Source organism: Octodon degus, unplaced genomic scaffold, assembly GCF_000260255.1.
Source record: "Octodon degus isolate 3935 unplaced genomic scaffold, OctDeg1.0 scaffold00016, whole genome shotgun sequence".
Lineage (NCBI taxonomy): Eukaryota > Metazoa > Chordata > Mammalia > Rodentia > Octodontidae > Octodon > Octodon degus.
Window position 1 is genome coordinate 4,906,004 of NW_004524592.1, and position 25,033 is coordinate 4,931,036.

The window sequence follows — 25,033 nt, forward strand, 5'->3', positions numbered from 1 at the left end:
TGCATTTTTCAAATCTGAGGAGTACATTTTGCATGCAATTCATTTATCAAATTTCAGACTTCAGTCTTACTGACCATTGTATTCATGAAACTTCTGCATCTACATTTTCAGAAATATAATTAACTTGAAAATATGACCCCAGAGATAAAGCTACTGATGTTTACAATGCAATGAGTCTTCAAGTGGTTTTTCACATATAATAAAAATCTTGTCAACCATATTACTATCCGCAGTATGAAGGTCCAAAGACTTTCTTTAAAATCTACTGTAAACATTGCATTTTATCATATTCTTTCTGTATTCACACACATATACAATATTTGAGTATATGTTCTTACTAATTATAGTACATATATGAAAATATAGCATACATGTGTGTTGGCATATGCACATGCAATAAAGATGGATTTACTTAATCCCAGAATGCATTTTTATGTATGTACCTGGATGAATATTGACACAGGGGAACAAATGATGATGTCGGGTGGATGACCTCCAAATGATACAGGGGAAAAATAATCTCCCAACCTAAAAAGTACCTGGGATTAGTTCATATTTTGTAAAACTGAAGAATGAATTTTAGGAACAAACAGAGATTATGAACAGAATAATTTTATTGGGAGAAAGAAAGCTCCTGTCTGAGACATGGACAGGAGGGGAGCCTGAGCGGGTTGTCCCCGGGAAGCTGTCTCTTTTAGGGACTTTAATAGAGGAAAACCATGTGGTGAGGCAGGTCTAAGGTGGTGGAGAACATGGGAACTGGCTTAGATGGGCATGAGGTAGGACAAAACCTAGTCAGCCAATGAGATTACAAGCACCATTGCTCAGGTAAAATGGATTAAATCTAGTGCCAAATGGGGAAAGGAGTTATGTAACAAGCAGGCATGAATATGGGACAGGGTCTCTTCCTGTTGGGGGTCGGGCTAGTGACTCATATGGGCTCTTTCAAGATGATTGATTTAGAATATCAATTTAGAATATTTAGAATATCAATTCTATTTAGAATATCAATCCCTGATGCCCCTCCCTAGGGAAATATGTAGCTGTGTTTCCTCTTTTGTCTTGGTCTTCAGGTGTGGTCCATATGGGAGTGTCTGTCTTCTCCAAGTTGCAAGGTCACCTTGTCTTCCATCTTGTCTCCTTGAGGGTCTGGCCCTGTCTGAGTGCCTATAATATTTTTATGTAATTCAGCTGCCTACAATATGAACCTCATACTCCCCCTTACCCACATTGCCATCACTGTAAAACACTCTGATTTAAATCCAGAAATTGCCTTCTTAACTTGAAAGGAGAAAATAATCCTTCACATATAATAGTGGCTTTTTGAATTTAACATGATCCAAAACAGTAATGACAATAAAAGGAAAACTTTACCTCTTGTATAAAGGGTGATAGTGGCTCGAGCAGGCTTTAAGTCAGAACTTTCAAATTAGATATTATGGTTTCAAGAGATTGAAATGGAGAGAAACTCTAAGAAATGCAAAGCAAGCACACCTGCCTCCTTCCCTTCTGTGACCATGGCCGTAGCGAAGTGATGGTAGAGGTGGAAGAAGCTTCGGTGGAGGTTAGTGAAAGTATTTATAATTTTCTTTAAAAGAGACTAAAATAGCAATTTTGAAAGCAGAGAAAGACTCTAAGGGTAGAAATAAATGTTACACCAACTCCTCCAAATCCAGGTAACAGTAGAACCCATATATCACATACTTTAAAAATATTTGTTCCTATGTAGCTAAACACAATGCATAAAACAGAATAATGGAATTCATTCTAGAATTTCAAAGTGGAAATGTGTTCATTTTTTTCTATTATAACAATACTTTTTACATTTTTGAAATCCAAAATAATAAAACATTTCTAAAGAAGATCTAATCTTGGTATATGTGCATGCAATAGATGAATGATAGCAAAAATGCCTTCAAATGTCAGTGGGATCCTACCATATACACATAAATACTACTTAGTTTTCTATGTCTTCTGCTTAACATATTATGAACATTTTCCATTCTGATATATATAGTTCTTTGTTACTCTTTTTAGGAGCTTCATATAAATGTTTTTATTGAATCAGTGCCAAATTAAAATAATTTGAATTAATTTCCATTTTTTTCTTATTACTACCATAATAATGTGGATCCTAATTCATAAAACATATTTACACTGTGCAATTTCTTCCTGAGGCTGAAGACTTAGCAAAAGTGGAATTCATGTGTAATTGAGGCAATACATAATTTTCATATGTATTGCTGTATCATTCTTCAAAAATACTGGTTCAGTTTACATTTGTTCTCAATTCTGTAAGGCAGAGCTACTTTCCACTCTCTTTATAGACCCAGAATATCTGTGGTTCTAAATTTCAGTGATGTTAAAGAAGGAAAAGAAGTCTTTCATGCTTGCATATCTTGGGTTAACATTAACCATTTTATGTGTGTATTGATCAATTATATCTTATGAATTACTTTAGCCATGAAATTTATTTTCTGTCAATTTGAGAGTTTTTTCTTCTCATTTGAAAGAATAAATCAATATTTTTTGGGTTTTTTTTTTTTTTTTGCGGAACTGGGGATTGAACTCAGGGCCTTATGCTTGCCAGGCAAGCACTTATTCTACTGAGCCATCTCCCTGGCCCCAGAATAAATCAATATTAAGTATATATTTTCTTTTATGTTTGTTGTACATACTTTTCTGTCTTACAGGTAATTTTTAAACTTTTGGCCTTTTATTTACAAACTTTTTTTTTTTCAGAACTGGGGATTGAATTTAGGCCTTGCCCTTTCCAAGGAAGCACTTATTCCACTGAGCTATCTCCCCAGCCCCTTACTTATTCATTTGATTTTGACATATTCTTACTTTTTTCTCTTCAGTACAATGAAAACTATGTGAAAATTTTCTATCTATATAGAAAATTGATTTTAGTGTATTTAAAATAATCCTCAATTGATAATGATATTGATCCAACACAATTTATTGAATAAGTTACTGAATAATCTGTCCCTTCTCACTCATTTTACTCACCTGCGATGTTTCTAAAAACAATTGATTAAAAATTATGCCAGATTTTGTCTCAATCTATGTCATTAAATTTGTCACAAGCATTCTGCATCTAATAGTTTTATGCCCATTTTGTAGGAGTATACAGCTATCCAAAAAGTTAACTAATATTTCCGATGTTTGGAGCTAAAAATAATATCCTGGATTTGAATTCAATGTCTTTCTCATTTCACAAACCAAGCTTTTTACTTTATCATGTCTTCTTGAAGAGCAAGTGATTGATTTCCATAAGAAAATCTACTGAATTACTGTACTGAGCCTATATAACAAAACACGCAGAATGGCACTTGCTTTATACCATGTTTGTGAAAGGAAGAGATGACAGGAGAGAAAGTAGGAGGGAGGGAGGGAGGATGGAGGCTAAAGAGATGTATTTAGGTCACAGTTTTGGAGAATGAAAGGCAAAGACTGAGTGCACGCATGTGGTCAGCCTGTGGTGTGTCTTTGCCAAGTCATAGCATGGAGACAAAATCCTGCGGAAGGAACATACCAGAGATAACTTACATGGCAGGAAAGGAAGCAAGAGACAGGAAAGGGCCACGCTTGATCTTTGGGAAGAACCCACTACTGCAGGAACACAGTCGTCCACCATGCCAGATCCGTCTGCTCTAAGAGATCAGATCCACCATAGCTCCTTCCTGAGCCAGTCGTGACTCCCTTACTCCCCAGTAAGCCCCCGTCCTAAGATCCTGCCAGTGTGAAAGTTTCTACCACCTCTTACAGGAGCTGCCACTTACCAGTGCTGTTGCACTGAGGAATGTACATGCGTGTGAGTTTTGATGGAATGAACAATCGCAATAACCACCTTCCATGTGTTTTACGCTTAGCAAAATTCTTTTTTCAATTCAAACCTTGGTATATACTATCTAGTTTCTCTAGACTTAGTTGTATCATTTGTAAGATAGAACTGATAATATTTCGTTTCTGAATAGGTGGTTTAGAGAACATGCTATATGTGATTGAGACACTGCTGCTATTAGTAGATAATCACAATTCTTTTCTGATTAAAATGGATGCTAAACTTCACAATTACATAATACATATATGGTGCAAAGATACAATATTTAATAGCAATGAAAAAATTGCTTTTGAGGAGAATGAGAAACCACCAAGAAATATCAAGGGATTATTATTATTATTATTATTATTATTATTATATTTAGTACAGGTTCTACAGGGTCTCACTACACAGATTGGACTCATAGTGATCCTCCAGTTTTTAGTCTCCTAAGCACTGGGATTATAGGCATGTGCCACCATGCCCAGTCCCAATTGCCATCTCAGGGTGCCCCGGGGGTGGGGCCAACATGGCACACAGGCTTTCGAACCCCAATCCCTGCATCTGCCTAAGCAGGCTCTTTAATGTATTGACTATCTAGCCAGCCCTCATGGGTTTATTTTTAAGCAGAAGGAAAATCCACCTTATTAAACTGATGAACTATAAATTTGCATGAAGAACATCAACCAATGGTAGATTGAAAATAAATAAGTAGTTATTAGTAGGAGACCAGAAATGATAAATGATCCCTATAAATGGTAAGTGGGCACCATCATGCCTGGAAATTTTTTTCTTTTTTTTTTTTCCTTTCTTTCTTTTTCTTTTCTTTTCTTTTTCCTTCTTTCTTTTTTTTCTTTTTTTGCATTTTGGGTCAGGGTCTACAGGGTGTTCAGGGTTTCACTACTAGATCAGACTTGTAGTGATCTGCCTGTTTACAGCCTCCCAAGAGCTGGGATTACAGATGCACTCCACCATGCCGGGTCTCAGTTGCCATCTCAGCACCCCCTGCAGGGGCAGGGCTGGCACGACAGGCCCTGGAATCAAATCTTTCTTTCTTAATCTGTGGTTGATTGATTGTGCAAACACAGACCTACAAATAGAGCCAACTATATACAGTTTTTGTTTTCCTGTAATTTGATGTTCCTCAATGAAAATCTGCTTAGAAAATCTACCTCATTGATAGTGAGTCTAGAAATGTGAATTGCAAAATTGTAATTGCTAGCAGTGGAAAGCTCTAGATGAGCACATGACTTATTTTTAAGAATCATGTGTTCAGAATTCAATTGAGAAGGAGTTAACAATCAAGGGATAAAAGTATCTCTTACTTTTCTCTGGTAACTATAAGTATAATAAGAAAATAGTAAGCCCTTCACCTTCTACAGCATCATAAAATAAATTTGGCTTCTTATAAAACCACATGGCAGTTGCTACTTGCATTGTCATATTACTTTTTAATGCTATAGAAAATGCATTTTGATTATAAATTAAGATCTTCCCTGTTTTAAGAAAGTAGAACTGTTGTGAGGAATTTTATTTCTTTCCATCTCATTGAAGTTGTACACGCTTATTTGTTCCTACACCATCTGAGTAAATATACATTTAAAAACAGCATGTTGCCTGTCCAGTTAGAGGGGTTGTCCTTCCAGCAGATAGCCCCTCTTCACTGAGGAGTAAGTAAATTCTGCCACACCTTTTAGTGATCATTACCTTCATATGAACCCTAAACTACATCATTTTTAGAAAATGATGAACTCTTCAGTTATTAAAAGGTAGAAGATTTTAGTTCTTATTCTAAAATTTTCCTGTTTACATAACTAAAGTAATATATCTGTCCACTGTTTGTTGTAAAAAAAATATTCAAATACTAGTTTCTTATTGTATTTGAAACAGCACAGTGTCTAATTACTAACAGTGGTACAAAATGTTCTCTATGTTCCTATCAAAAGGGTAATGAGCAATTCCTGTTGCCTATTAGTCATAAGCAAATGATACCCCTTCTATTTTATAATGGAGAATTTTTGAAGTCATCAAGGACCTCTCATCTATAAAAGCTAGGATTATTTTGGTTTTTATCACAAATGGCAGTATTTTAACCTGATTTGCCTCTAGATCCATGGTTTCAAAAGTTTAAAGTTAAAATGTTTGATGGTTAAGCACACAGTTATGAGATCCAGTTTCTGGAGATTCTTAGACAGTATTGTTGGTTATACAGTATACTGCCAGAAGGAGATATGTTACTTCTCCAACACCTTGTCCCAATTGATGTGGCGTTATTTAAAGATGAAATTTGCCTCAGTTACTTTTTTCTTCATTCTTGGGACAAGATACTCAACACCCAGAATTAAGGAAGGAAAGGTTATTTTTGCTCATAGTTAGTGCAGGTTTCAGTTCATACTCAGCTGGATCCAAGGCAGAGTGGAACATGACAGAGGCCAGCAGGTCATTGTGGCAGAAGAACAGTAAAGAGCAAAGGCAGGAGCAGCAGCTGGTAAGGCAGTAGTAGCAAGCCTCTCCCCTCCTTACATTTGTATGCAAATTACTCACCCCAGGGCAGGTGTAGCACTTGCACTCTTAATCCCAGCACTGGATCATGAATTAATCACAAACTCTATCAGCTGCCCCAAGGACTGCATGTGGCTTTGGGGGACACCTAGATAAAAACCATAACAGAATTAAAATGAATTAAAATGGGTCTGTATGGATAGACTTGGTCCTTTATCCAATGACAAGAATCCTTATATGATGAGAAGAGACATAGACAGACAGAGGAGGACACCACATGAAAGCATGCATATACTCATGTGGTGGATAGCCATGTGTAAGGGGAGAGGTTTGGTACATGCACAGGTACTGCAGAGCGGCAAACCAAGGAATACTAAAACTTTTTGCATCTACCAGAAGCAAAGAGAGAGGCAGGGAAGATTCTTTCCTTGCCAGTACCTTGATTCTGTACTTTTGGCTTCTAAGGCTGTGAAACTTGGGTGTTTTTTGTTGTTGTTGTTGTTTGTTTGTTTGTTTGTTTGTTTGTTTTTCAAGCCATCCAGTTGGAGACACTATGAAACTAACACAAAGTGAAAGAAAGGCATAAAAGTGTGCATTTTTCGTCAAATACTAGATCATACTGAGACGGGAGTTTCCTTGAGAAATTCTATCCCATTCCCTCTTCTATCTTGCTACAATCAGACATATATTTAAAAGCATTTAATTTCTCCCTGAGAAGGAGTGCCTTTTCAAAAGGGACTCATGACAGGAACATTTACAGATGAATAACTTAACACTATGCATTTCACAACAGTTTTGGAAGGCAAAAAGAATGAGTGAACTAAATTTTGACAGCAGCCTATAAGTCATGTTCTTTTCACATGATAACTGTAATCCACTCAATACAGAAAAGGGAATATTTAGTGATAGGTAACATATTCACTGCATACTTATAGTACTATATACTATACTATCTGATTTTATACAATTGAGAGATTTAACAAAATATTCATTGGCTTATATCTTTTTTTATACTTAAAATTCCTTTTGAGAGAGATTTTATGTTGTTCAGCGTATTCTCAGTAAGAACTCAAGGACTTGCTAGAATTTTAGCATTGCCAGCACAGCAATGTACTTACTTCTTCCATTATAGCTTTCTATCCAGGGTCCTTCAAGGTCAGGAACCTGTAGTAACTGGGGAGTTAAGCACTGAACTTACTATAGGTAGTATCTGTTTAACCCATTCGGTGTGGTGAATGGATATGTCTTAGCACTTATTCTTCCATTCCTCCTTTGCTGTAGTTTTTACAGATTTATTTCATTTTATGTTACAAACATACGTGATGTCTTTCCCTTTTGTTTAGTATTTCTTGACTTTTCTTACTCATGCAGAAAGAAACCTTCTCTCATGGCTGATAGGTTTTAACAGCAACAGTGATGGTGGTGGTGGCAGTGGCACAGCAAAGAAGCAGAAATGGGGGTGAAGCCTTCAATAATTCTGAACACATGGAAAGGATGAACGACAGGGAGATGGGCAGATCCTCTGACCTGAGACAGGGAGCCTGAGACTCTATGAACGTTTGCTAAGGGCGGAGTTTGAGCATTTGAGCGGCAGGTTTAGTGATGTATAAGGAGCTGATTGAAGGCTCCCTCGTGTGGGTGGGAAAGGTCAAAGAAGTTGTACGGAAGGCTGGAGTAGGGAGGAAGAAGGAAGTGGTCATTGGGAAGATAAGCTGTTGTTTTGGGGATTCAGCCATGTTGGATCAGGGCCATGATAATTTAGCAGTCTGAACTTGGGCCATGATCTATCATTCCCATCTTTTAGTTGTTATGAAGGGGCAATGACTGTCTTAGGTTGCTTCCTGCTGAATGGGTCATCATTTGGGGGACAAAGAGGTTGACAGGTTGATGATTCATGTCCATATAGAAGCTAGTAGGGCAGGCCAGATAGCTCAGAGGATTAAAGTAACCTGCTTAGGCAGACCAGGGGCCAGGAGTTTGATCTCTGGCCTGCTGTGCCAGCCCTGCCCCTGGGGCACCCTGAACCTGAGATTAAAACTAGACATGGTATGTTCACCTGTAATCCCAGCACTTGGGAGGCTGAAAACAGGAGAATCACTACAAGTCTGATCTGTGTAGTGAGAACCTGCAAACCCTGTACTAAATACATTTTAAAAAAAGAAAGCTAGTGCCAGGAATTTAGACAGGACAAGAAGTTCACCATTAGTGAAGGCTTGGATCTGAGATTGAAAAAGTCTTGTGTGGCACCTACAAGTTTTCTGGGCAAACTGTCCAGGGTCTGGCAGTGAACAAAAAGAACAGAAGAAAGTAAGAGTTCAGAAACCAGATGGAAAAGCAATACATAGGTTACCCTGGAGTTTTTGAACCCTTAGTTAGGCAAAGATGTGTAGGCGACAGGAATTGTGAAGTCCAATCAGGCAACAAGGGCTCAGGATCAGGAAGAGCAGAGATTTCGTGTGGAGTGGGAAGTGTAGAGTTTTCGTATGGTGTACAGTTGTCTGGAGACCACTTGGCTCACGTGATGTGGAACCAAGAGAGCAGGCTGCCTGGCAACTTTTACTGCTGCTGCCATGGAGGAGGGGCTTTCCACATAGGATCTGATCCTATAGGCTTACAGGATTTAAGATATATTAAATCTCCAGGCAATATAGATGGCACCAATTGAGTGTTATCTATAGGCTGTGGGAGGCAGGTGGCTGTGTGTTGTCACAGCAGGTATCAGAGGAAGGATGGGACAAGAGTATAGTCAGTAATGGGAGGAAGGTTATCAGGAGTGAACAAGTTGTGAAGCAGAAAAGATCTCCCATACATGTGATTGAATGGACATAGGAAGCTGGGTGTCCTAGGAAGTGCCTGAGTCTAGTTAGCACTAAGGGAAAGAGCTGAGGACAAGGCAGGTGCAGCTCCATGATAATTTTGGTGAGGTGGGCTGTTAAAAGGCCATTTTGCCTGTATTCCTTATTGGTGTTTAGAGGCCATTGGATGTTGGGGAACACAAGGGAAGACTGAGGGATTCCTGAGGCATGGGTACCATGGGTGGCATGAGTACGACTGAAAGTGTCGCACAGTATATGACTGATAAGAGAAGAGGGAAGAGAAGGGGAGGATCTGACTGCACCTTGAGGTTGGGTTTGTAGGATGAGCACTGTGGAAAAAGAGATAAAAGAGAAGTGGAGCTTTTGAAGGAGATCTCTCCCCATGAAAAGTGTGGGGCAGGTTGGGATCACAAGGAAATAATGAGTGAAAAACAGTGTCTAGACTTGGCAGGGAAAGGGCTTGGTCTGAAGGAGTCATGTAGGTTGGCCATCAACACCCACCATGGAGACTATAGATCTAATATAGTGACCTGAAAACTCAGCAAGAGCACTTGTGGCTCCTGTGTCAGCAAGGAAATTGTCCTACCTGAGATGTCTAGCGAGACTTGGGGCTGATAAAGATACCTCAGTTGGAGCCATAGGCCCCAAGCCCATCATTCCTCTTCAGTGGCAAGAGCAGGCAGGCCAACTATTGATGGATCTGGCTGCAGTGAGTTCTCCTGTGAGGGTCTGGAAGTGGATGACTTACCTACTCTCTGGCAGACAGCGCAGTTGCATTTCCAGTGACCTTCGAGCTTATAGATGGAACCACGTCCTGGTGAGGGCTGCAGGTTGGGGCAGGCTCATGCCCAGTGTCCTTTGCAGCACTAGAAACCATCCAGGAGGGTCTTAGGTGGCAGCATTGTTTAGGCTCAGCATTATCTTGCCAAGGTCCTGCTTCAATGGGAGTCCTGAGTGTGACAGCCAAAAGCTGGCACTTGTGCACTCATGTGTAGTTAATATTTGTCTGTATTATTGAAGACACAAAAAGCCAGGTTAAATAAGTCTTCCTGGTGGGGTTTGAGGGTTGAGATCTGTCTTTTTAAGCTTGGCACAAATGTCAGGAGTGCATAGGGATATAAAATAGGAATTAATAACACCTGTTCTTTCAGGAGAATCTGGGATCTACATTTCTATACTTAGCTGGGATCAATACACTTAATTATGAAAACTTTATCTGTGTATTTAGCACCTTAAAATATAAAGTGTAACCAGAGAGGATTGTTTCTTACCAACCATGAATGTCCTAGTAGTTAAATCACTGTAGAATGTTAACAGATAATAGAGGTAATTTTACAGAGATCATTTCACATCAATAGTCACACACAGTAGCACAGCATAACAGTCATGTTGAAATCTCCGTTTTAGCTAAGCATCTCTAAATATAATATCACGTAAGCATCTCACATATCACATAAGTTTTGTTGGAAAATTATCATTTGACAGATGAGCTCATGTTGGCTTGACATGAACCTCTTATTACAAATATCTGGAGCACAAGTAAAAGGCACATGTTCCAATCTGAAGGAAAATTTACATTGTAGAATACAGTTGGAAGACATGAATACATTTGGAAGGCATGAATACATTTAATATATGAAGAGCATCTTTTATAACAAAACCATAATTTGAATTTTTAAACTCTGTTTTAACCAGTGACCAAGTTATTGGAATGTCTTTTAAAGAGACGATGGAGATTACTGGTGTCTTTTTATTAGTGAGCAAAGGTGGACCACCACTTTGTCCACCAGTTAAGAGTCCTGTCCAAAAATCTTTCCCCATTTTAGCAATTTTTGCTTAATTATGAACCAATTTTGTTATCACTTAGGCCAGCTGGTAACTCTAGAGAAAGAATGCCTTTAAGTCTGTGTTTCAAAGCTCAAATAAAAAGAGGAACAGTTGTTCACAGAATGACATACAAACACATAAGTACACAGAACACTCAAATGAATGTCCTTACAAAATCAGAGTGCACTCAAATATATTTTTGACCAAATTAGATTATAATAAGATTTTTAAGTATGTAATTATACAAAAGACTAGTTAGAACTTTTGTAGGTCAATTAATAGAGATCTCTTAAAAGAATTAGAAAAACATAAAAACCTTACTTGTAGTTACTGTATACCAAAGGAGAGGCCGCAAGATGGTGGTGGCCCATCAAGTGATGAGGCACTAAAATGTGGTGCTCTGACATCACAAGAGGAGGGGCTATAAGATGGTTGTGGATGGCCACATGGCCCAGAAGATAGCGGTGATCCATCAGGTGACTGCCGCCACAAGCTGGCACTCTGATGTCACAGGAAGAGTTACTACATGTTGGGGGTGTATGGCCACATGGTGCTCAAGATGGCGGCGGCTCTTCAAGTGAAGGACCGCCACAAGCTGGTGCTCTGATATCACAGGAGGAGCAACCCTACAATGGCTGTGAATGGCCACATGGTGTGCAAGATGGCGAGCAAGTAGCCACATAGCAAACAGTCACAGGCCAGCAGTGTAGCTGGGGAGTTGCTCAGGAGCAAGCATGAAATGAAGGAGGAAAAAGGTGGGAGGAGGGGCCACAGATACCTGAGGTTTCTATATGGAGGAGGAAAGAGAGGCAGTGGGATCTACAGGAGAATGAGAGGCAGAAGCAGAGGGAAGAGATGTTGCTACAGAGGGTGAAGTAAGTAAAGACACTATTGGAGGAGACTGACAAGGCAGAGTTGCTGGAAGAGGGTATGGGGAGGGTAGAACTGGTGGATAAGATGGAGATGACGAAGGAAGGTGGGAGGGATGTGTTTTCAGAGTCAAAAAGGCTTTTAAGGGACTTCTGGCCATTTACCATAGCGATAATACAAATTTTAAAAAATTAGTCATTTGGGTTTGAGATATCCTCGAAATCTGAGAGTGCTGAGATGCTTCAGGAGAAACCCAGAGGTACGTGCTTTGGAGGATGGGAAGAATATTTCCTATTGTGGCCGAATTAAAATGAGCCAAAGATTAGGGCAAAAGCCCGACATCACTTCCTGCCAAAAGCTATCACTTTTTAGCCTGGAGTGAGTATGAGAGAGAAGGGGCCAATATCCACTTTAGCAGTAGTCACTAGTAAAAGTGGGGAGCTGGGGACCAGATGGCAGAGAAAGATGGTGGGTCCCGACGTGAGCTCATAATTTTCAAGACGAGACGAGATGAAAGATGAGCAACACCCCTGGAGTTTTTGGCTCATGAGTGAGGACTGAGATCGGCCGGTGTTGGATGCAAGCTAGCAACAGCAGGTGGCAGAGGCAGAAGGCGGTTCAGTGAGGGAGCTCAAAACCGGGGCAGGGGATGCCCTGGGAGCTACACTATTCACCGATCCAAGTCACAACACCAACAAATGATAGGTTTTAGTGGCAGCAGCGATGGTAATGGCAGCAGTACAACAGAGAAGCAGAAAGGAGGTGGGGGGGATTCATTAAATCTGACCACATGGAGAGGATCGTGGCAGCGAGATGGGCAGATCCTCTGACCCGAGACTGAGAGGATGAGACCCTAGGAACTTTTGCTAGGGGCAGAGTTTGAGGGGCAGGTCTAGTGATATACAAGGAGCTGATTGGAGGCTTCCTTGTGTGGGTGGGAAAGGTGAAAGGAAGTTGTATCCAGGGCTGGAGTGGGGAAGAAGGAGGAAGTGGTCATCAGGAAGATAAGCTGTTGTTTTGGGGATTCAGCCATGGTAAATTAGCAGATTGTACTAGGGCCATAACCTATCAATGGCAACATCCTAACCCCCAAAATCTATGAATGTTTCCTTAGAAGGCACAAGAGTTTTAATAGATGTAATAGATTTCAAGGTGAGACCATTGTCTTAGGTTATCTGAATGAGTCACAGATGTAATCACAGGTATCCTTATCAGTGAGAGACTGGAATCTGGGAAGCCAACGGTGGTGCTGCCTTGGAAGTGGGGATACAATAGCACACAAGCCAAGGAGAGCAAAGGGGATGCAGAGAAAGGAAGAAACCAATCCTCTCGGGGAGCACCCAGGAGGTAGTGGGTACAGTGGGACTCTGAGATTAGTCCCTTCCTTAGGACTTACTTGGGACTTCTGGCCTCCAGAACTTGAGAGGCTAAATTCATGTTATTTTAAGTAACTGACTTATGGTAATTTATTGCAGTAGCAAAAGAGAACTTTTCAATTCTCTCTTACTGATTGTAGTCTGGCTTTAGGCAGAAAGAAGATGGAAGTTAGAAGTCCAAGGAGGATTCCTTAAGTCTATTGGAGTGGAGCTCAGGACATTAGTTCCTATGTCTGCCTCATTCCACTTTCCTAAGGTCTAAGTCTTCTTAATGAAAGAAAACAACTTGTCTTGAAAGATCAGTGCCTAAAGGAAAGCATCCTTAGAGGTGATAAATACTGACACCACAAACAAACACAAGTCCACCTTTTGTTCCCAGCATCTGTCCTTATGGTGGGGAGAGGGTGACTGATTTTCCCTGCTTAAACCATAGACCTTGTTGTGGTTTGTGTCTAGTTGTCCCCCCAAAACCTCATGCAGTCATGGGGCAAACTTGTAAAGTGTGTGATTAATTCATGATCCAGTGCTGGGATTATGTGTGTGAGTGCTACTCCCAGCCTGGGGCAGGTAGCCTGAATGCAACATAAGGGAGGCAGACTTGCTCTTGGTGGATTTTGTTGCTGCTACTCCTTCCTTTTGCTCCTGCTGTTTTCTGCTACCATAAACTGCTGCTCTCTGCCATGTGCCACTCTGCCTTAGAGCCAGGTGAATATGGACTGAAACCTCTACGATGAGCTAAATAAACCTTTCCTTTCTTAATTTTGAGTGTTTGGTATTTTGTCCCAGCAATGAGACCTCTTTCTATTACCACTGTTATCTCTTGGTCAACAATGCTTCAAATATGTTTTCAAGTTGATCCCATGAAAGTAATCACAGTGACCTTTTCAAAATACAAATTAGATTCTTGACTTTTCTTTCAACTCCTCTCAGGAGCTTTCCACAGCTCCTGGACAACACACAGAATCTTGAGAATGGCAACATAACCTTAGTACCTTACCAGGTGGCTATTTTCCACCTTGGTCATGTCCACTATGTTCTCTGGGAATACTAGTCGAATTTGTTTCTCAGAACCTCTTAACTGGACCTGCCTTTTCTAATTTTATCAGACCCCTTTGCTTTAATTATTATTATTATTATTTTTTATTTGTGTGTGTGTGTGTGTGTGTGTGTGGCCAACTCAGCCCACCAGGGGGCGGGGCTGGCTGGCATGTGGTGCTGGGGGATTGAACAGTGGTCCCTGTGCTTTGCTAAGCTTGATTCTAAGTAGGTGCTTTAGACCACTGAGCCATCTCACCAGCCCCCTTTGCTTTAATTATTAATGCTACCTTACTTGTATCAGCATAAGTGTTTCTCCTTCTGAGGTTTCCCCTAGGACCACTTCTCCCTAGGTGAAGGCAAGAGCTATGTTCTTTCAGCACCCTCTAAAATGTTGTCCTGCCATCTATCAAGACAGTTTACACATAACTGTATGGTCATTTATTGCCTGTCTCTTCAAGTAGCTCTAATTCCCATCAGGTGAGGGAATGCGAATTTAACTTTATTTTTCTGTCATATTCCCCAGTTCTTAGGAACATCTAGCAGACAAGAAACAGTTTCTAAATAACTTTCTTTTCATAATAAGCACATGAATGTTCTTTCATTCTTTTCAATTTTTTCTTGAGTACATTTATTCACAGTTACTTTTCCAGATCCTGTCATTAGTAGGTTAGTAATATGCTACCAACCTTGAAAAGTTGACATTATTCACTTTACAGAAGAATGATATGTAAATAATTGCTAAGGCTACATGGTGCATGAAACTGAAAGGATTTAACCTTTGTCTGTTTGATCATAAAATCTAAATTATTACTATATTAAAATGTACTTTCCAGTTTTAAAAAATGATTAACAATACCTATCCAAATACATTTTAAGTAAAATCTCTGCCTCTGTATATGATAAACATGGTGAACAACATAGATGAACTTGCTCTACAATAAAAGAAGGTTTTTTTTTTCTGCCTTTGTGTCTATAGACAGGTACTCCATTTCAATATTTTTGAACTAATCCATTTGCTTTCATACATGTAGCAAAATCCATTATTTTAATCTTGTCTCTATTTTAATGGAAACAAGTTCAATATTCGCTATAAAGGTCAAAATACTAAGCATGCTATTATCTCTCCAAATTTTTAACAGGCAGGTACAATTCAGAGGAGATAATGAAAAATCTATTTCACAGCTTCCAAAGAAAACACAGACAAAGTGAAAGGTTTCTTAATGCCTACATTTCCAAAGATTCTTTAAAGAGTTTTATAATGGCCTTGTGTGCTGTAAGGCATTGAACAGGCCTTCTTCTCCTCCAACGTGACTGTCACGCTGCACACAGAGGTCGGTTGAATTCTTGGTGCTGATAGAAAGCTTCTCTTAAGAATTTCAAAGAAGTAGATTCCTCGGCCTTTTGTTTTATGTTGTGTGAAGACCCTTTCTTTGTTTTCACTTTGGAGAGAATGATCAGCCACTCCTTGTTTCCTTCATCTAGTGCTTTAGAAAGGACAAGAAGACAGTAGTTATTACGGTTTCCTGTTTATTATGGCTTTCCATAGGTAGGTGGTGTTGCTTCGTTCGGAAGTCCCCTGCTGCTGTCCACATAGGTAAAGACTCAGAGAGGCAATAAGCAGCAGAAGGAAGTAGATCTCAGTCAACCTAAAACCTGTCTCCTCCATAGATGTCAAATATAAAACAGGAAATGGAAACAGTTCTTTCCTGCCACATTCTGCAGACTTCAGTTACCCTTGTGGGGTGGGCAGGAGATGAGTGAGAGGACTTTCAAACCTGAAAATAGAAAAGGATATGGAATGGTAAAATAAGTGGACTAAAACATTGGTGAGATCCCTTGTGCTATAGGAAGCGACGGGGTTCCAGGTAGATTTGTCAACTTCCTTAAGAAAGAAATGAAGAATGGAGGTGAAAGCCTTAGGCAGAATTTGGATAACAACAAGTTTGGGGTATGAGTTATATTTTCTAGGTAACAGCTATACAGAGCCAGGGATTCATGATACTGTATACTCCACTGTCTTTGTAGGTCACCTTCAGAGTATACGAGTTTTCTCCTGGAGATTTCCTCTGATGATAATCATTACCCCAAATAAAATTTTACATAAAACTTACATATACATATACATAAGTCAGAACATAAAACTTGATTTAAAAAAAAACTTAAAGTGGCTGAGTGGTTATAAGATAGATATTTTAACTTTTCCTATTCATTAAAAAATCATTGACTTTCAAATATCTTTGAATTGTTTTGTATACAATAAAAACCTGGATATAATTTTGTAGGACAAACTGTGAAAGGTAGAGGCAAGAGACAAACAGGTTGGGGAATGAGAAACCCAAGGCAGAACACAGGTGAGTTTCCTGTTTGCCTTTTCATAGATCTCAGGTTAGGAGGTGAAGAAACTGGCGAGGCAAAAAATAAGCACGGGTTCACACGAGTCATTCTCCAGCCAAATCTGTTCTCACTCCCCAAAGACTAAGAAAGGGAAGCATATCAGGGTGAAGCCATCTTGCTGTGCTCTGGCTAGCATGGGAGTGGATATCGCAGACTTCAGCAGCATCAGAAAGTGGTATCAAAGCAGTGGGCTCTGGTGCAGGACTTTATCCTGAGCGATGGTAAAAGAGTCAAGGAAGAATAACTTAAAACCTGGCACTGCAGAGCCTGGGCTCTGCGCACTTGTGAAATCATTGGTCATCCTTACTTTGATGGTTTGGAAGATCGGTACATATGTGTGAACCTAGAATACCATGAGGAAAAGGAACAAAAGGAGAACATAAAAGAGGGATAGAAATGGTAAAAGATTAAAGGTTTGTCAGTCTCAAAAATACATGAAGAAGCAAAAACTTAAGACACAGCAAGTAACATTCATTCATATGCAAAAAGAATTACACTGCCAAATAGGATTATTGCTTTATTAAAAGGTTTTATTATCTGAAAATAAATGATAAAATATGCAATGTTGATAATCTGAAGAAATGCCACATGATCAAATCATTTGCTACAGAACATAGCATTTGAAAAATTATTATAAGTTTTTTGAATTTTTACATTTTAAAAATATTTTAAAAATCTTAGAAAACTTGATATAGGTGATCTACAAAATCTTATAGTCTTCCATGACTACTTTCCAGTGTAGTCATGGAAGAATTAATGCTTTCTGAGTAGACTGAGAACCAGGAAACAATGTCACCTCTTCAGCATAGCACTGGAAGTTCTAAAAATCATAATAAGGAAAAAGGCATAAAGATCAGACAGGAAGAAAAAAACTACCAATGCTCACAGAGGCCATGGCTGTCTGATAACATTTTCAATAAGCTTACCAAATTTTTTTTTTGTTTTTTTAATTTTTAATGAATTTTAGGACACAGCCTTCAGGGTGTACAGGGTCTCACTACGTAGATCAGTCTTGTCATGATCCTCCAGTTTTCAGCCTCTCAAGCGCTGGGATTGCAGGCGCTCACCACCACGCCAGTCTTAATCACTGTCTCAGCATGCCCTGGGGGCAAGGCCAGCACAGCACGCACAAAAATATTTTAGAAACCTGGTGATGAACAAGTGCACTGATCACAATCGTGCCACTTTCTGAGGCAGGTCAGGAGGTGCTCGTCATCCAGCAGAGAGGCAGGCTATGGAACTAAGAGAGTGTGTCCTCCTATACTTGAATAATTAGGTCTTAGACCTTGGTGACTTGCAACTCATCCCCAAAGTCAAAATGCCCACAAAATGCAAGCCTTCTAATTCAGGACATCACGATAGTCAGAGAGTGCTCCTACAGACACTCGTGGCAGAGGACTTGCAGGGCTTTGCGGTGTCCAGAACGATGGGACAGGTGTGTTCAAAGCGAAGGGAAATGTATGTAAAACACGGTGACATGTTGCTTTAATGAAAACATTCATTGTGTTGTTGGAACATACTTTATATTTAGAAGCACACTATCTTCAGGAATCAGACAACTCATCATATCAATTCTAAGTTGACACGCATGTTTAGTGTGATAGGTATCAGAATCACAGCAAGGCTTTTGAGATATAAATAAGACTTTTATGAAATTGATAATGAACAGTAAACAAGCTATCTAGGTGATGCAAATTTAGATAAAAGAAAAAAGTAAATGTGAACATTCCATTGACATCATTTTAAGCCTAACTACATAGACAGTAAGACCCTGTGGTCCTGGGGCTAGTGTAAGCATATCAGTTGACAAAATAGAATAGAGAATCCTGAAAAGCCCACAACTGACACATCTGCCCAACTGATGTGTACTGGAGCAAATAAATGTTCATTGGCCAAAATTATATTTTAATGTAATTTTGACATCTTCTGCAAATTTTGACAAAAATAAGCATGAGCTTAATAAGTGTGAAATGTAAAGCTAGACAGTTTTTATTTAAAAATTAGGAAATATTGGGGGGTATACTAGCTCAGTGCTTATCTGATGTGCAGGGAGCACTAAGTACCTCAGTACAATGAAAATAAATTAATTAGAAGAGATTATTTGACATCAAAAGGTAGGTGAAGGAAACTTTGACTTAATATCAAAATCGCAATCCATACAGGGAAAAATTAAAGCATTTGATTTCAGCAAAATTAAACATTTTCTCTGCAACATTTCCTATTACAAGATAAAAGTCCAGGCTACAGACTGGGAGAAAGATTTTCTAATCAGATAGGTAGATAAAGATAATTGCATAACCAGGTAGAGTATATAAAGTACTCTCAACTGTTTTACAACTAGTCAGCATCCCCGAGGCAGGTGGGTGACTGGCAAGTGTGATTTAGGTTGGTGAAATTTCCTGTGTTTTGTGCATGTTTTGTCATTGTGTTATACTAACAAGCCCTTGCTATCTCAGTCCGGCTCATAAGTGCTCTTGTCATCTAATCCCACATCCTATAGTAAATAAAGCTGGTGACATAGAGGGTCACAAGTAGGCTTTCAATGTTTTTACTGTTTTTTTTTATTTTCAAAGTTTTATTGATAAACATATAGCAATGAGACAGTTTCAAATCAAATCGAAAGTACAGTTTCAACAAATAATACACTGCATATATTCTTCTTAGTGGTTAATTGCTGTACAAGATGCAGACTTGTGATCCTAATTACAAACACCATTAGAACAAATCATTCTATTCATTAAGAGAATGCAACTATATATCTATCCCAACCACTTTGAATTCACAGATACAAAATGGACATTCATAGTTATACCCCATTTCTTTTAAGTTCCGTTATTGAATATTATAGGTGTGTAAACTCAGCAAAATATTCTAAAAGAGTCCAGTATCCCATAATAGCATTGGGTCTTCTGTTTAACTGGCAATGTCAGAAATTATTGACCTGAGTCCCCCACAGCTCAACATAACAACATGGCTTTACTTCCTATATTTTGTCTTCATACTTTTCTACTGGATGGTTAAGACCAAGGTAAAGCAGGACCTATGCAACAAGAGTTGTAGCTTTTTGGTCTGAGAAGGTCAGTGAAATGCCCTCAGGATTTATCCTGAGATCCTGTACCTCAGATTGTAGAACCTTTATCAGTGCAGCCATGTGGATGAGTCACGGATGAGCAAGGCAATGATCCAGAGAATATTCAGAAGATTCTTTAATATTCTAGGAGTTAATTGGAAAGATTCTCACCCTGACTAACTATATATACTGATACCTGTGAACAAAGCTACTGCACTGCAGATGGTAATTTGTAACAGTGGTTTCATAATGGGAGCGCCTGTCATTGTGGTATTCTGAACACGGGCAGCTTGTCATGACATGCCAGTTACTGCTAAGATGTCTCTCGGGTAGGTGGATGTTCAAGAAGAAGGGGGTGGTAAATGAAAGCAAGAGACAGGAAAAGGAATATTGTGGGTCTGTCCTGTTTCAAGGTTGTATATGGTGAGATTTTTGGACTTATGTTTTTACTGTTTTGAGAATTCTTAATGTTTTATGAAAACTACATACATGTGACTGAGTTTCAAAAGCCTTGAATAATAAAACAGATGCTTGAATAAAATTTGAAGTCTTTCTCGACACTTGTTATTCAACATCTATATCCACAACTCTTTAATAAAATTGTGGGACATAATATAAATAATAATATATGTGTCACTGGAGAGAAAGGAGAACAGAAATGGTGAACTTAAGTGGCAAGTGTAAAACACAATCCTGGGCTGGGGAGATAGCTCAGTGGTCGAAGCTCCTGCCTGGCAAACACAAGGACATGGGGTCAATCCCTGGTACCGCATGCTGTGCCAGCCCCTGAAACTTGGCATGGTGGCACACACCTGTAATCCCAGCGCTGGAGAGGCTGAGATAAGATCATTACAAGTCTGAGCTGTGTAGGGAGACCCTGTACCAAGTACATAAATAAATCAATCTTAAGAAAAAACTGTTCGCCAACTCTTTAGCTATTTTAACTTCAAAATAAAACAGTGATCAGACTGAGGACTCCTGTTACTATTTTAATCTCTATACTCTGCTTCTCAGTGAACTGTTCCTTTCCTGTGCTGAGTTGACTAATACCAAGCTGGGATTTGCCAGTCTGTAGCAGAGGCCTGAAAAACCTTTTATTGTGTTTCTAATCTTGTCTTCTCTTCTTACCTTCTATATTTTTTCTCTCTCTTTCTGTCTATCTATCTTTCTTCCTTTTTTTTTTTTTATTTTAGGGAAGGGTCTAAAAGGTGTTCAGGTTCTCACTACTAGATCAAACTTGTAGTGATCTGCTTGTTTACAGCCTCCCAAGAGCTGGAATTACAGGTGCATGCCACCATGCCCAGTCTCAATTGTCTTCTCAGCGTGCCCCAGGGGCAGAGCTGGCACAGCAGGCCCGGGGATCCTGCACCTGCTTGCAGGTGCTTTAATCCACTGAGCTTATTGGCCAGCCCTATTTTCTCTTCATTTTTAAATTTTGTGATTTTTATTTCTTTACTGATAGCATTATTTCTTTTGTTTACTTATGAAGCCCTCAGATGGAATTGCATCCAAAGTATCTGGTATTTTTATCAGTGGATCAAAATGTTGGCTTGGGAAATATATGGCTTGGTTACTTATTTATTTTAATGTATTTAGGACAGGGTCTACAGGGCTTACAGGGTCTCACTACGTTGATCAGACTTGTAGTGATTCTCTTGTTTTCAGCCTCCCAAGCACTGGAATTACAGGCACGTTCCACCCTGGGTGGAACAAACCCTGGCTGCTGCACTCTTCCTAAGCAGGCACCTTAGTCCACTGAACTATCTGGCTGGCCCTGGACTGGTTCTTAGCTCAGAAGTTCAATTGAGTCACCTGTCCTCTGCAGTTTCCATACAGACACTTGGATTTTGCTCAGAATTATGAAAAATACCACATCATGTACATGCTGAGTAGGTAAGCTCTGCAGCATGGAGGAAGTTACAGATGGGTTGGGCCAGGGTGCCTGGGAGACAACCACAGGTGTTTGGCACTGGCCTCTTCTAAACCCATTTATTTAAAGCTATCTAGAGTCCCTAAGAACTGGTGCACCTCTTGACACATCTTCTGTTTCATTTGCCCCAATCTTGGTGTGTTTTGCAGCTGCAGAAGGAATGGTGTGCAACCCCCTGTGTTCTAGCGATGGCTGTTGGGGACCAGGGCCAGACCAGTGCCTGTCGTGCCGCCGCTTCAGCAGGGGCCGCATCTGCATAGAATCATGCAACCTCTATGACGGGTAAGGAGTCAGGCAGGTGTCCCTGTCTTCGTGAGCTGTGAGGCCTTGAGGAGAGCAGATTTGAAAATGATGAAAAGAAATGGCTAGAATTTCAGAAAGCATATGCAAGTCAGGATATATCAGGGAACTCTTAATGCATAAAGATCCGACATATAGACTTGCTTTCAGGGGAAATAAATGTGTTTTAGTTAGTCCATAAATAAATTTAAGGAGTCCACATATAAAGACTACTATATGCATGTTTTAAATGTTTACTTAGATAGTCCTTGAAAAATTATAGCAATTTATATTTAGAATTTTTAAAAATATATATTTGTTTTCTGACATGGAAGATTGTTTTAAGTAATCTTCCCTTCCATCAGTCATCTGGTGAGGCTTTCCCTGCATGCTTTCCTTATATTTTCCATCTATAGGTAAACCATTACCACCTTCTTTCCATTCCAGCTCCATGTCTGTTAGCGTTCCAGGAAAAGCCCATGTTTCTATGTCTTTGACAACTGCTTAGCCCTATAGGAAGATTATAGAGGTTGTAAACAGTGTTCTGCCACTTCTTAGATCACTTGAGCAATATTTTAACTCAAGTGTCTTAAATTCCCTCTGGTACTGCAATAATCGTATTGGCAGTAATAAAGCCTAGCATCCACCTTACTGCATGGCATTTCATACACTCCTAAAGCCACTTTATACATTACAGTTGCCTTTTATTAGCACAGTAATGCATTTTTAGGGTGTCCCTGAGTCAAGCTTTGTCCTATTGATAAACTGAAAGCATTTTCTACAGTTTGGAAAGCACAGTTTTGGAGTTTTTCATTTTATTTCTTCTTGCGCCTCAGGAATTATCTCATTTTAACATTTATCTCTATAATCCCCAATAGCATTGCAGTTTTCCAATTTATATCAAGGTAAAAATATATTTATAGTAATATAGAAATCTATAGTAATGATATTTTGCATATGTCTTTTTTTAAAAGATGACCAAAATAAATTCCCTTCATGAAATTATGGGGAAAATTAAAATTAAAAGCTAAATATAAAGATGTAAGAATTTAATCATTTTCTGGGCTATTTCAGCTTATAATTTTACATGGTAAGTCAAGTTTTACAGTTAATGAACAGAAAATACATGCTTCCTGTATTACTGAATTGTGCTGGTACTTATTTATGAAAGGCTGTTTTCTGTACATAAAATACCCTACATCAAAATAGCTTTGTACATGCAGCAATTGATGTCACTGAAATAAATCATAGTAGACTTTTGTTCTATTAACTGTTACATTAAAAGTTTATTAGGAAATGAGCAGACACTTCACGGAGGAAGAAATACAAATAGTCAACAAATAGATGAAAAAAATGTTCAACATCTCTGGCCATTAGAGAAATGCTAATTAAAACAACTGCTAAGATTCCCTCTTACTCCAGAAAGAATGACCATCAGTAGGAAATCAAACAATGACAAAAGCTGATGCCTTGCGGTTAATGAACAGAAAACACATGTTTCTTGTATTACTGAATTGTGTTGGTACTCACTTATGAGAGGCTGTTTTCTGTACAAAGGAACCCTCCTACACTGTTGGTGGGAATGCAGGCGAGTAAGCCATTGTGGAAATCAGAAGGGAGACTTCTCAAAGAAATAGAATTAGACATTTCAGATAAGGCAACAGTCCCCTCTAGGAGTCTTCTCCTGAGGGCTCACCTCATTGTACCACAGTGACGCATGCACGCCAGTGTTCAGGGCAGCACAGTGCGTGACAGCTGCATCCTGAGAGCAGCCTATAGACCCATCAGTAGATGAGTGCAGGAACGAAATGAGATATATCCACTATGAAGAATGACAGATGTGAAACATCTACCTGGAAAATATAATGCTGAGTGAAATATACCAGACAAACAAGTTTAAATCCCACTTGCTATCCCACTAATCTGAGTGAGGAGAAATACAAATGAAGAGACCATTAAAGGATGGATGGAAAGGGACAACAAGATGGATCTCTTGCAATGAGGAAGTGGTCCAATGAAACTTTAAAACTTTTCCTACCTGGCCACATGTCTGAAACATTAAGATCAATAGTGAAACATCAAGGAGTATCTTATTCTAAGATCTTTACAAGCATTTTCATATTTAAGAATCATAACCTTGCAATAAAATATTTACCCCTTTACCGAGGATATTTAGAAAACTGAGGCTCAGAGAAGTTAAAGAATTTAAGGTGTAAAAATACAAATGTTGACACTAGAATTTAGAATTTAGGAAAACCAGATATTACAGTGTTCTCTCTTGATTGTAAGAGTGAGGAATCTAACATATGCACCACAGCAAAAACAAATGAAGCAAAAGTTAGTATGCAGAGCTGATGCTCAAAAGAACATGCTTTGTTAAATCACATTCAAATGAAAGGAGAACTCTGACAGAGTCACCATGGTATCGTTAGGGACATGGAAGAAGAAAGCGATAATGGAGAGAGTGAGAATAAATGGCAGAAGAGGCGAGGGAGACGGCAAGGAGGGACCATTATGAAGGCAGGAAGGAGAGAGCCAGGAGCTATGGCGTTGAAGTGTGTGGCAGGCAACAGATGGCGTCTGCATTTACACCACACTCCTCAACTTCACGGATGTGGAAGTGGGTTTTGAAAAAAAAATAAGAAAAGCATAACCTGTGTTGTGGCAACCAAAATATTATGGCCTTCTTTTATGAAGAAAAACTCTTTAGCGGCCAAACACAAGCTACTTATTGCCTGAAGAGCCCAGACTGCTGCCATAAAATTTGATTAGAATCATTGTTCTCTATTCTCTTTCCAGTTTCACTGCAGGCTCGCACCAGGCCGTTGTGCCTTGTGTAGTGAAGGTGTGTTATCGAGTACTCGATGCCGCTCACGGCAAGGTAGTGTGCAGAGGTGAACGCGCATCTTCAATGCAGACTTTAAACTTGAGGAAACGCTAAAAAGGTTTAATGTAGAGCAGCTAAGAGCTCACATTGAAAAAGGGAAAAGTCGTGTAACTGTGCCTAGCACACTTACGCTATTCATTTGGAAGCCTTGGATTTCAAACTTAATTATATTGCCTTGGAATATGCAAAGTCTTAATCTAGCCAATTGAAAATACACC

General features: G+C 39.3%; 1 protein-coding gene across 4 annotated transcripts in view; it reads left to right on the top strand.

Moving 5' to 3' along the window:
* The window catches only part of Erbb4 (erb-b2 receptor tyrosine kinase 4), a 1,229,537-nt gene that overhangs the window by 896,895 nt on the left and 307,609 nt on the right, over positions 1 to 25,033 (top strand). For all 4 annotated transcript variants that reach the window (XM_004626607.2, XM_004626604.2, XM_004626606.3 and 1 more), the window contains exon 13: positions 21,799 to 21,931. In XM_004626607.2, the coding sequence (XP_004626664.1) occupies positions 21,799 to 21,931 (133 nt within the window). The remainder of the gene's footprint in view (positions 1 to 21,798; positions 21,932 to 25,033) is intronic.